Consider the following 13,375-nt stretch of genomic DNA (forward strand, 5'->3'; position numbering starts at 1 on the left):
TCATTTGGGCAAGAAAAACTTCTCGATGCTAGGCTTTTTTCATGAGCCTAGGAGTGGGTGGGATGGGATTGAGTAATCTAAGTTGCCAGCTCCTGGAGAAAGAGCCATTCTTAGGCTGAATCCGGGTGACATGTCCAGCTTGCCTTAAGACTCTGGTGCATCCCCAGCTCGGATATAACCTGTTCTATGGAGTACTGGGGTAACTTGGCTGTCAGTGCCCAGTGATGAAGCTCTCCACTCCCTTAGCTCTCCAAGATATGTGATAGTTGTCTATGGCCTTTTAACACAGGAAAGTTTTGAAACGTGGCCGTAAGGTCAGGAGTGTTTAGCAACCCCTAGCTTAATGCTTTGTCTGAGAAAGTCAAGTAATTTTACAGGGGTTTGTGCTATTGTTCCATGAACTGAATGAGAAATGTCTTAGGGCTAGAGGGATCTTTAGTGGATGGCTCATGAAATTGTAGGCTCCTCACAAGAGAGGAGAACACTTTGCAAGGTGTTGAAGTGTGTAGCAACGTTTAATGGCAGCTGAGGACCCTGAACATTTCCAGACTGTCTATTTTAAGCTAGCCTATTATAGGGCCTGCAGCTTTTTAGCCACTAGAGAGCAGCAGGGTTCCATTGGTAAAGGATCGCTTAGCAGCCACGTGGCTTTACTGCCACCCTTGGTCTTAAGGGAATCTATTGGGCCACAGGCCTCAGAAGGCAGGAATAGGAACCTGGGCTGAGTGTAAAAGGCTTCTTACTGTTTCAGGGATTCATGACCCATCCAACAAATGTCAGGATGGGTGAATGATCAGTTGTGGATGTTCTGCTTAAGTCACGCTACACATCTGCTTTTCCAGCCATCTGAACTGTGAATTTAAGATGCTCTTTTTCTGTTGTTCTAATTCAGTTAGGTGACAATTAAAAGCCACAGTTAAAGATGAAGAAAAAGTGGGTAGGCCGTATACTAAGTGCCTTGTGTCTTTGCATGCTGTTATGTGTGGCTAGCTTTTATTTCTTAGCCTGTTGTTCTTTTCTTGTAGACACTATTATGTGGAATAATATCACATTGCGTTCATCTTGGCCTTGGTATAAGAAGGACTTTGAACCTAAGATCATGTCCTTCCCTTTTGGAACTCGCCCGTGACTGAAGATTACAGTAAGCATGTAGCATTAGGTATGAAATTCAGTAGGTGCTGTAATCACAGCAGAGACCAACAACAAGGCGTACTATTAAAGCAGTCATGTTAACTTAAATGGGAGGTATTTTTCTGTGCCAGAGAACTGAAGTTACAGTTCAAACATGGGGCAGGAGAGAAATCAACATAGCATAAAAAAAATACAGCTGGATGCTAACTGAGAATTACAGCTCAGCAAATAGTGCAGTCCTGCCCCCCCCTCCCCCCCCCAAAAAAAAAAAGTTAAAGAAAAAACAGTAGGGTGGCAATACTTACCAATTATTTACTTTCAGGAAAGTATTTGCCGAAACAGGTGTTTGAGTTCCTAAGTAGTTGGATTCCTATGCATACTTAACCTCTGATCAGGAAAGAGTAATAATAAATTATTTCTTTTCTTATTCACCACCTTTGAATGAGTTGCTCTTGTGGAAGGCAGATTGTGTAATTTTCAGCTCTGTTAGCTCAGAAGAACTATTTAAGTGTTCTGGACTGTATGTTGTGATTGTCTTTGAAGATCTCCCAGTGATTACGTACTTTCTTAAATAATGTTTCTGCAGCTCCAAAGCACCCGGCAGCTGTCTTTATCTCCATTTTATCTGCAGGGGAATTGAGACAATGTGAAAAGGCCTTTTCTCAAGGACAAATGAAAGAAGTAGGATTGGATCCCGGGAACCCTGACACCCAGTCCTAGCAACAGTCCTAACTGGTGCATGCCTCCCCTCCTAGGCCTTCAGGAGAAACGAACGCTTTTCAGATATTCTGCTTTCCCAAGACTTTTACACTGGTTGCAATCCTATAGGGTTATAGAGAGGCTATTTACGAGGTAGGAAGTGTGATGTGTGGTGTGAGCTGTTCCCTCTGTGCTCACAGACAGAGCATCTACTGCAGTGTACTTGTTGAGTAAAGTCTCAGTGTAGAAAAGTAGGGATTATAATTGTTCAGTGCTACTTAAGAACCCAAACAGCTGAAGAAATGTCACTTGTTTGCTCCTCTTGCTACTTCTATGCAGAAAGGCCAGCAAAAGTAAGAGAATACTGGGTTGAGTGTGGTAGGGTCGCTGCTGGCGCCGTTAGCTCTGGGCGCAGATAAAATAGATAGAGCACAGTCCAGGCATCGTTAGTGCAAGCTTCCCCCCCAAAGTGCGCGACTCCGACCTTGACTGGGTGCCTCTGTGGAATCTGTGACCTTGCTTTGCCTGACAGTCTCCCGAGACTGTAACTCGGTAAGAATTTGGAGGGAAGATATGGGAGACAGATTTCTGGCAACTGGAACATAACCTGACAATTCCAGGCTGTTTCGTAAAATGTGACTGTTACGGACTGATGATAGTCAGCAGTACTTTGGAACTAGGTCAGCAAGAGACTCCCTGGCACTTCCAATTCAGTGTGTGTTTGTATACATAGTTACATACAGGTTATTTCCAACCTCAGTTAGCGGTGTATATAGAGCGGTGCTCTATATTCAGCATAGGCATCACTACTAGCCTTAGCAAATAAAAATGTAGTAGTGAAAAGTTCTTGCTGGACAGATGTGACTATAGGAGGATGATACCTGTCATGTCTAGTCAATACATGCAATGACAGTTTCCAAGATGTTATATGGTATCTGCTATATTCCTTGAAGTGTATTGTGCAGGCATTTGTTATTGGCTTCACATTTGCAACATGCATACTCAGGTATGCATTTCTGCCTGGGCATATGCCTTCTGTGTATACATGATAAATGTGGCATCTGCTCCGCAACAGATGTGTTGCATGAGTGCTTGGTGATCTACATATATAAAATTTTTCCATACCTGTTTACTCTAAGTATTCTTATAGTAAATACTTATTAATACTGGCTGGCCCTATTCCTTATGAACGCTGTTCTTTGTCTTTTCAACTAGTAACTTCTGTTACTTGTATTTGACTGTTATGTATTGGGTAAGTAACAAAGACTGTGAAACCTAACAACTGCTATGCTGAACATGTGATAAGGTGTGTGTTTTTAAAAAAAAAAAAAAAAAAAAAAAAGCGAGGGCTTTTTATATCCAAATTTGTTCTTTGGGCAAATGAAGTTTAGGTATGCTCATATATATATATATATATATATATTTTTTTTTTTTTTTTTTGAGGACCATGAGAGCTGGTAACGTCTGTGCAGACGATGGGTTGTGTCTTCCCAGTTACTGTAAGGAGGCTTTCAGTATGCCTTGGGTCCTTGAACTGGTGTGTACTTGTCTGTCTTTGTGTGTGAGTCTGGGTAAAATACAACAAACTTGACTGACCTGAGCTAGTGAAGCGGGCATTTTAGCTGAATAGGAAAGAATGTACTGTTCAGAGACCTTTTGTACTAGCAAGCTGGTTCTCCTGTGATTAATTGTGTGCTGTGAGCTGTGACCCGTTAGGACAAGGCTGTAGAGGTAGAAGAAATTCAGGGGAGTTGAAGGAAGCAAGGGGACTCTCTCCATATACAGTGTATATAGTACCCATCATAAACAAATGCAGACTCCTAAGGAAGTTCCCTCTAACGGATAGCCTTATGTTGTGAGGGGCAGAACTTAATGTACCCTAGATCCAGTCCCCTGGAACTGGGGAAAGAAATGGATCTCCCTTCCCTTCCCTTTGTCCCATGTGAGACTTGTCTTGAGTACTCTAAGCGGGCTGCGCCGAATGATAAGTCACTTAGAATTCCAAGTTGTAAAGAAAAAAGCTCAAATGGAGGAGAAAGGTCGCAGAATTTCGACTTTCTTGAAATCTTCTGATGAAGTGTTGTTGAAGTCATGACGTTACTGACTTCATTTCTCTCTTTTACTCGCTGATCTTTGGCTCAACTGTCCCTTTTCATTTGGAGGAAAAGCACCAATCAAGTGTAAGAATTGCTCTAAAATTTACAAATGAGCACTCAAAGTTAAGGAAGGTGCTGTTCTGTTTGAATCATGAATGACAGTAACCGGAGTTTGGGATGGTGACTGAAGAATTTTGGATTTGCTGTAGTGTATGAAGCCAAGATTTGATTGGCTTGAATTATGTGGGATAAACAAAACTGTGCAAGTAATAATTCACAGGTTGAAGTTTTTCATAGTTATTGCTGGCAAAGAGTTACATCGTTCAAAGGCAGGATACAAATAGACGTGGGCTCTTTGTAGGTGACGTTAACTGGAGGAAGATATTGACCTCTAAGCAGAAAGCCGTGTTGGAATTGGGCGTCTTTCAGCCTGTTCGAGCGTTGTTAAAATGGCCGGCGACTGGTATGTGAAGTAATACAGCAGATATTCTGCGTGTTTTGTGTGTTTGGTTCTGTTGGAAATTGGGTAGAATGTGGTTAAGCCTATTGCAACTCTCATTTCTGGCCCATGTTTTTACCCCTTTCTGCCATTGCTGTAGCGATGCTGTTGACGCATGATGCGGTTCTAGTTGGAGTCAAGAGTTACTGCTTGTAGTATTCATGTAGCGTGCATTTAGTTTGCCCGTATGTTGTGCTTGGCACTGAGTGTGAGTACGCACACGCCTGCATTTTAATTCTGAGGCCAGTGGTTATCTGACTTTGAACAGAGCTGACAGCTGGATTTTGGTTTCAGATTAGGTATGTTAATGGTGAGCGTCAGAGAGACGGTGTCATGAGACAGAGCCCTGTCATGGGGTGCATGTTAGTTATTTCCAAGTAATTGGTGGGAAATAATCCAGGAGGCTGTTTCTGGTAACAGTTAATATTATCCCAAATCAGACATAATCACTATGACCAACATAGCAGGCAGGTGTATTGGCTTCCTGTCCCATTACTGACCTGCTCAGTTCGTACTGACTGACTTGGGTGACAAATAGGTTACATGCTCAGGCTAAAGGCCAGTCCAGTTTGTGCAATTTATCCTGCAAGCTGATTCCCCACTGAATGGAGACTTGTTTGAAAGCACTTTTATTTTGGATCAAACCTAGAATGAAAACTGTTCTGTTCTTTGGCTAGCTGGCATGGAAGGGAGGTGCCAGGTCCTTTGGGGTGTTTTTTGGGGGGGGGGGGAGGGGAACCAAAAAGTGAAAAACCCCATGACTTGGGGAGACAAAGGAAGAGTTTGAGACAGTATTTAACGAAAGCAGTGAGAATCTGCAGTTGTCATTAGATAGTGCAAGATTCCTTTTGGAACTGGGCCGTTTGTGTAAGGGGTCTTGAAAAGACCTGAACAAATGTAGTATGGACTAGGGGAGAACCAGGGAACGCAGGGGCTACAGCAGTGCCTTCATCTTGGTTTGTGCCATGCTGAGAAATTTCATTCTGTTACCGGTATTTCTCACCCTACAGCCTGTGTAATTTGTGGCATCTGTCTTGTAACAGAGTCTCTGGGTTTCAGAGAACGCCACATGCAGGTATGTGGTATCCCATATCCAAAATAAAAAGGACTGTGTATGTTCATTTGAGGCAACTGTTTGTTGGTGCTGGGTCATTTAAAAGGACAGATTTGTAGGGCACTAAAGTCAATTAAGAACGGCTAGCCTAGAACAAGAGAATTACTGTTTACTAGTGAGATTTCATGGAGTTTCCCTTCTCTCCTCTTGCATTCCACATTAAGGATTAGATCTTGTATACGGCGTTTATCGTGTTTTATGAATGTAGATGCCTGAATGGCAAAGCATAAAGGACTTCTTTCAAGTGACCCTGGAAGCCTGTTGCGTAGCTGCAAATAGAACTCCGCTCTCCTGAATTGCGTGCTTCTATGTATCCAGAAGATGTCAAATCATAATTGTAACTTAACATGTAAAGGCCAGAGCTGGATTTCAGACGTTCCGTTTGAAGGAAATGATCCACAGTTCCAAATATAACATGACCGTTCTTGCAGAAAACTGTTGGAATGAGAAAGTCACTGTAGATAAGTACTGGTTTCTCATTTAGTGTCACAAAAATACTGCAGAATTTTCATAGTAGAAAGAAAAACTTTGCCAGCTTTGGAACTTTCCAGCCAGAATTTTGTTCTGGCAGGGCTTGCTTTGTTGTAGGCATGGCAAGTTTCTCATGCAGAAACTGCCATTTTTAGCTGTGCACCTGAAAGGGAAAAATACTTAACAAGTTAAACTTCTCTTTGACACGTTGGGAAAAGTGAGTTTGAATGGGAGAATATGCCTTGGTGAATTTTGTGAAGTCTGTGTTAGCAACAGTCTCCCTGCCTGGCCAGAAAGACGGTCCCACAGCACAGGATGGCCAGATTTCGTGTGTCTGATTTTTGTTGCTCTTCTGAATAAGTTACAGTTATTTTATGTATTTGAAATAATGCTTTGAAGTCATACACTCTTTTCTTTGAGTGTTTCCATACCATCTCTAAGTCGGTATTCATCTACCAAGGATGACATGTTGCTGTCTTGTAAGCACATGAGGAAACTATTACGGAAAGGACTGCTGGAGAATCTGGACTGGCATGATTAGATGCTCTTCATCCTGAAAAGAAATGAAAATCTTTCCTGAGAGTTGTTTCCCCTTTTACTCTCTTTGCTTTATTTATCTCATAAGTCCTCTTCAAGGACCCTGGAAAGGCTAAATGTTTGAATGGGAGACAGACCAAGTTTTAAAACTAGCCAAAGTGCACCTGGTTCTTCTGCTGTGGCCATAGGTGAAGCGTTCCAGAGACCTTTTGGGTCAGACTGTAGTGTTGACAGCTCTTTGCTGCTATCGTGATTCCGTCTTAACAGGAGTAGTCCTTAAACAAGGATCTCCTGGCACAGAGGCTATTATGGACACTGTCAAATCAGTCATTGTGATTTGCACAGAAATAGCGCTTCACCATGGTTGGTGTTTTTCACTCTGTGGGTCAGGAGTTTGCACGCTCTCTCTTATTACATAACTTTTTTTTTTCCTCCTCTCTTTAAGAGTATCAGGCAGGTGGCCAGCATCCTTTGTCCAAAATAAAAATGGCCTAATAATATTTGAGCATAAGTGCTTCTTACTAATTACTGAAGTACTTGGAATTAAAGGGGTAGCCTCTATGCATGTAAATGCTGTTCCTGATGGGAAGGATTCTCAAGCTACAAGCTGAGAGAATTATTTCAGAATTTTTTGTCGACATATGTCAGGGGGAGCATCCCGTCTTCCTGTAGTGAATCCCAGCAGTGTTAAATGAAGCTGTTTTGAGTCCTTTTGATGATGAAGCAGTTGCTTTTTGTTGCCTTGGCCGTGCCAGTAAAAACTGGTAAAGGGGCCTTTTTTTTCCTTCCCAAAGGAAAAAGCAGCAAGTTCTGAATGCTGCTATTGTCTAGAGCAAGGTAGTGTGAGTGACTTACCGATTAATTGAATAATGTCTTTGAAGATTTTGAGGGTCTGTAATGTGCACTGTGTGATCTCTTCCTAAAATATGAAAGCATAAAAAATGCAGCCTTTTTGTCTCTGCTTATTTGCACTTATTTGTACAATTAAACAAGTAAATACCATCTATTTGATAAGGTTCTACAGGGAATCAGACTCATTAATACATGCAGGAAAACCTTTTTATGATAGATTCCAAAAGGCTACTAGTTTTATTTGTTGCAATAGATTAGAAGAAGATTCAAGTTCCTTTTAGTGGAAAAAGTGGTTCAGGGGAAAGTACTTTTTCTTTGTCATCTGAATGGGTGGGTGGGTGGTGTTCTCTTCTTCCCCCCCTCCTCCCCCCCCCCCCCAAAGTTAAGCAGAGCTACTCCCTTCTCCCTCAGTTGTGTCTACTTACTCTTAGTTAAGGTTTAGGAATTGTATTATGGTGTTTTGATTTCCAGGCATTCTAGGAGGAAGTTGAAATTGAATTTTCTTTGAGTTCACAGGTGGCCTGACAATGTTATGTACAGGTGGCCTCTGAATGAGAGGTGACATGATAGAAATCATGGCAACAGGTGGCTGAATAACTCAAATACTTTAACTGCAAATTCGGGTTTCTCCATATTGCAGAGGAGCAGAGAATGCACAGCTACTTATGCAAGTCTTCAGATAATAAATCTTGGATTCTGTTGTCTGTTCTGTAGATTTTTGTTTCTCAGATTTTAATTAACTGTGTTTTTGACCATCTGTTTTTGAGCTAAGTGGATGTTTGTGGAAGGCATTCTGTTTGCATGCGTCCCTGATGGATAGATACCAAGGTGACAGGAGCTCCGGAAATTAATTGAAGTGTTGGTCAAGCTATGAACTTACAGGAGGAGCAATGAGTGATAAGGACAGTACGACAAAGTAGGCTCTAGCAATTGGGAATATAAATAAAATAAAAAGAAAATTACTGACACATTTTTTTTTTCTGGCTCTTCCCCCTTGTTGCTGCTGTTACAAATCTTTTTCTTTAAAATGCTCTAGATTCCAAAGTTTTTGATGTTCAAATTTCTTGTCAAGTCTGTTTTGAAACAAAACTTTAAGGGAAACTGAACAAGATGAAACACTTTCATTTTGGTCAACAGTATTTTCTGAAAAAAGTATTTATGAATATTTATTAATGTTTCCAAAGAGTCAGCTGACTGAACAATGAAAACCAAAATTGTTCGGTGGATTCAGAGAAGGTTTTTCTGACAGCACCCTTGAAGTTCAGTCAGCTGAATTCTAGCTGCTCCCTTACAGAATTTAACTTCTGTGCCCTTTTTCACCTGAAAATGTAGCTTAACTCAGCTTGCTCTAGGAGCATTCTGTAAAACTTTGGTGGAGAGTCACTTCAACACTGTTCATTCTCCCTGATCCAGTTTTATTACTGGCATATTGCAGGTCTGGTCCTCAGACTGCCATTCCTCCCAGTGCTTGACCCTTGGTAGAGAGCCTTGTCTGCTTATTCAGTGCCTGTGAATCTTCCATGTAGTACGTGGCTTTTCTCCTGGTGTAATATCTGTCCTTTGTGTCTAATGTCTTTATGTGATGTCTTTGATTCCTGAACCTGAGACCATGTGTCATTTTGGAAGTAGCCTTGCACTCTGAGAACTTTTATCAGCTTTTCCTCAAGTGAACCTGAACTAAAAACCAGCCAGTCTCAGTTCTGGTGCCACCTGCTGCTACTGCTTTTTAGCTATTTGTCCATCTCTCTGCTGTGCCCTCTCTGTGTGCGGTCAAGGGAGACACGAGGCCTTAGCTTTGAAAGAAGGCTGGAAGTCTAGTTCTGCTTCCCCTCTTCCTCCCTGCAGGGGGGGTAGGCTGTGGGAGCAAGAAGGTGGGGCAAGGGGAAAGCCTGTCCAGTTGGCTTCTACAGAAAGTTGTTATCCCGTCTTACCCTTTTTCATTAGGTTGACATGCAGCAGCCGCATATTCTGTAATAGAAACCCTATCTCTTGGGATTAAGCGTGCAGCTGCGCTTGGAGCAGCTGCCTGTGTATGTCTTATCTGTTACAGAAAAAGAACACGTTGCTCCTCCTTCTTTCTCCTGTTTTTTATCTAGTACTGTTGCTTCCCTCCTTCTTTCTCTTTCTCTCTGACCTCCTCACAGCTCCACGTCGCTCCCTGCTTGCTTCGTCTTTGCAGAAGACCCACAGCTGAGTTTTGCAGCACAGCCCAGGAGAGCTTTTTCACTGAGCCAGCATTAGGCAAAGGACAGAAAGCAAAGGAAAACAAAGCTGAAAGTCACCAGCAGCCCTTGTCCTGATGCTGAACATATTAATCTGAGAGAGAGAGGGAGAGAGGGACCAGGTGGGGGAGGGAACTTGTTTTGCAGGGAGAGGGGAAGGACAAAAGAAACTTGAAACTGGCTCCCCTTCTGGTCTGTCAGTGTCCTGACCCCCCCCCCCCCCCCCCCCCGCCTCCCCTGGCCTGTTAAATGAAAGCACCTGAGGAACATGAGATTTCCTGCTTGAGGGGGAGGGCGAGTACTGAACTGGGTGAGGGAGGAGAAAGAGTTGTGGTTTTGTGGTGTGGTTTATGCTGAGATCAGAGAGCTAGTGTGTGTGGGGGTGGGAGCAGAAAGAGAAAGGGTATCTGATGCCAGCTGCCAATATGACAGAAGCCCTGCGGCTCCCAGCACTGCATGTCCCAGAGCAGCAGGTGGTGGAGGGTGGCCGTGCCTGGTCCAGTTCGTCTACCCCCACCCTGCGCAGGAAGCGCTTCAAGATGAGGCGGATGAAGAATGTTCAGGAGCAGAGCCTGGAGGCCAGCAGGTATCAGGATTCTCCTTCCTCCAGCAAGGAATTCCTGCAGCTCCCGTCCATTGAAATCACCCCCTCCAGTGATGAGGACACCCCCTGGTCCAACTGCTCCACACCCAGCGCCTCCCCGCGACGCAAGCGCTTCCTGCTCCGGAAGTGGCTGCGTGTGAGAGAGAAGGAGGAGTACAGTGAGAGCAGGTATGTTTTTGGCTACTCTCCCTTCCCTACTTCCAGGAAGAGCCTGCCCTAGAACAGGGGTAGGGCCTGCTGTTCACCTAGAGCTTGTGTCCTGCTTCTCCCTGGGGCCTTGTCCTCACCTGGTGGCTGGAATGGGTAAAATAGTTGATTGGACTCTTGCTGATGCCAGACCAAGTGGCCTAATGCGTATGCGCAAGCAGTAGGCATTTTGGAAATGGCACTGGTGGGATCTGTCCTTGTGTATGGTCCTCTGCATAGCTTTTAAAACTTACTCAGGGCCAATGACAAGAGCTTGTTTTGGAGTGAGGGAGACCAAATACTGCTGTGTCCTTAATGGGCGGGTGATCATAAGACTAACTTCATCAAGGTCCTGAAATCTGCAGAGACCCTTGAGAGAGAGAAGGTGACCTCTCTGCTGGGATTGCCAGGACAGGGATTGATGATGCTAAACCTTTGTCAATGTCTCTTGTTTTTATGGTGTTAATATGTATTCAATGAGACCTTGTCTGAAGACCCTCGTTGACTTGCTGACATTAAGAGAACGTGATGAGAAGAGTGAAAGACAAACTAGCCTTGTGACTGGTACACGGGTCTGCATGTCAGGATGCCTGGGTTCGATTCTTGGCTGCCTTCTGGACTTGAAAAAGTCTCTCAGTTCTTTGGCTCCACAAGATGAGGACAGATAGTTGACAAAGACCTCCAAGAGCTTGTCAGTGCAGCAAAGTTGATGCCCAGTGAGTTATTGCGTGGAAATACAAAGAAAAAGCTATACCTTATCTAACTCTGCACTTTGTAGACAGTGACTGCATCTGCACAAGGTAACTTACTCCCCTTTTAATGGGAAAATGGGACAGTCTGCCTTGCCCAAAGGCCCAAAAATACGCAAGGCATTTCAAGGGTTTGTCTGTGGGAAATTAGTGTGTTATGAATCCATATCCTAGCTTAGTGTGGGCTACCTTTTTTCTGTCGTTGCTTTGCAATGCCCATGCAACCTGATGCATGGGTTTAAGCCTGAATGTATCTACACTTGGATCAAAAAAGGACAAACGTGATATCTCTTGCTGTATCTGCACCTGGTTTACCAGGTTGTCTCACTGACTGTTGTGTCCCTTTGAGTGATGGGAGGAGAGAGCTTTTACTTCTGCAAGTACTGACTCTAGTCATGTGGTAGGTTGTCTTCCCTTATGAGTTCCCTTTTGCAAGGTCAAGCTGTCATTTTATTAAGTTTCAAGGAAGTTTCTTCAAGAAGTGCATGCATCAAGCACTAGATGTAATCACTCTTTTGGAAAGCTTTCATTGTTGAAAAACATCTCTTGACTGAGGAGTAGTACTGATTTCCATCTAGCTGTAGGGATTTAGGTGATTTAGGCTATAGCACAGAAAACATAAGGATAATGTATGAGGCATATGCATATGTTAGTGGGAGAACGGTAAAATTCAGGTCTGAAATTCAACAGAGAACGACGTTTTAACCGAAGATTTTAATTTGGGCTTATTGTTGAGTATGTGAGACGGAGGCCAAGTCGGACTACTTTCTGTGCAAATGTATAAGAAATCTTTGGTGTACGTGTACACACGATACTTCCGTGGCTTTGCTGACAGCTTTCTGCTTATTCATCGTTCTGAACGCTTTTCTGCCTTAACCTTGGTTATGTTTTCAAAGTGGTGATTGGAAAAAGCTAAAGCAGTTGATGGATTAGGTGGTATTAGCATACCAAAGTCAGCATGGCATCTCCTTTCTTCATATGTGGCAGGCTCCAAATCTATGCCTTTTGTAATGGGAAAGGTATCAGGTTTTCAAATGGAATTTTTCCCTTTCCAGTGCAGAGGAGAAAAGTGTTTTTTGTCTGCCCTTTTGTGCAGAGCCTCTGGGCTTGGAGAACGCCAAGATCGTCACTGGGCTTCCATAACTCAGCAAGAGTAGAAGAAAAAGCCACACAGAGGACACGATCTTTGTGGGGAGTTTGTCACAGCAGGAGAGATGAACCCCGAAGGATTTTGTGGCGTTAATGTGAAAGAGATGTAGCAGTTAGTGCCATAGGGTAGACCTCATTGCATCGCAAGGCCATCGTATGTGAAACACTTCTTAAAAGAGCAGGGGCAGGAAGCTGCCTTTCTGCAAAGCAGATTCATATTGTCCATCTACCTACCTCTACTTCAGACTTGGTCTTCAAGAGCACTAGCTAGCACCCCATTGCGTGGCCACATAGCTGCATGTTTGTGTGGCAGGGGTTTCTCAGCGAAGCTCGTAGTTGGGAGCGTACTGTGCATCAGCTGATCGATTCCAGCAATGCGTGTGTCGCTCTCACGCCTCTGAACAAGAATGATTGCTCCGCAACCATTAGCGTGCAGTAAGCGCATCCGAGTGGATAAATAAATACTTCTTGGATTCAAAAGGCTGGCTGTAATGCTCCAGGTCTGATGAAGACTGGCTGGCTTTTTCTATGTAGAGACTTCAGCCTACGATATGTTCTATGTAGTAGGTTAGTTTTTAACAGCCTGGATCATCTTATTGGTCGTTTACTTACTGACTGTCTAAAAGCTGTTGACTGGTAGCCTGAGCGTAAGAGAGCGGGCAAGAGAGGTGGCAGGTTAAGACTCTTGCTTGCCTAAGGCACTGAGTTGGGTTCAAAGTAGAACAGTAGAAAGATGCAAATGCTCTGGGCTTTGGCGTTCCCCTGCGACTTGTGTATGTGCAAAAGCAGTGTGATCTAGGCTCAGGTCTGGAGCTCTGGGGAGCCTATGCAGGTAATAAATAGAAAGATTTTGAAGAGGACGCGGACTTCTTCCTGCCTGTTCTCCCCATTGGTTGCTTGCTGCCCAAGCAATGATAAGGTATTTACCTGTATACAGGTGGATGAAGTAGGATCCCTGTGACAAGTACACAGTATTTTTAAGGCAGGATAAAGAGACTTAACTCACAGGCTGCCCGGTGCGATCTGTTCGTTAGATGCATAGCAAAATGCTGACATGCGTTATTGA

General features: G+C 43.6%; 1 protein-coding gene across 8 annotated transcripts in view; it reads left to right on the top strand.

Moving 5' to 3' along the window:
• Window positions 1–13,375, top strand: part of GRAMD1B (GRAM domain containing 1B) — a 146,682-nt gene that overhangs the window by 26,682 nt on the left and 106,625 nt on the right. For 3 of the 8 annotated variants that reach the window (XR_011135930.1, XM_068916949.1, XM_068916950.1), the window contains exon 1: window positions 9,995–10,393. The exons of 1 other annotated variant lie outside the window; for it this stretch is intronic. Coding sequence is in view for 5 of the 7 variants with exons in the window: in XM_068916949.1 (XP_068773050.1) it covers window positions 10,032–10,393 (362 nt within the window). In the remaining 2 variants the exon portion in view is untranslated. Of the gene's footprint in view, window positions 1–9,994; window positions 10,394–11,193; window positions 11,212–13,375 lie in introns of those variants that run through there. 4 more of the 8 variants (XM_009674078.2, XM_068916952.1, XM_068916951.1 and 1 more) reach the window with 2 other exon arrangements.

This window comes from Struthio camelus, chromosome 22 (assembly GCF_040807025.1).
Source record: "Struthio camelus isolate bStrCam1 chromosome 22, bStrCam1.hap1, whole genome shotgun sequence".
In the NCBI taxonomy this organism is placed as follows: domain Eukaryota; kingdom Metazoa; phylum Chordata; class Aves; order Struthioniformes; family Struthionidae; genus Struthio; species Struthio camelus.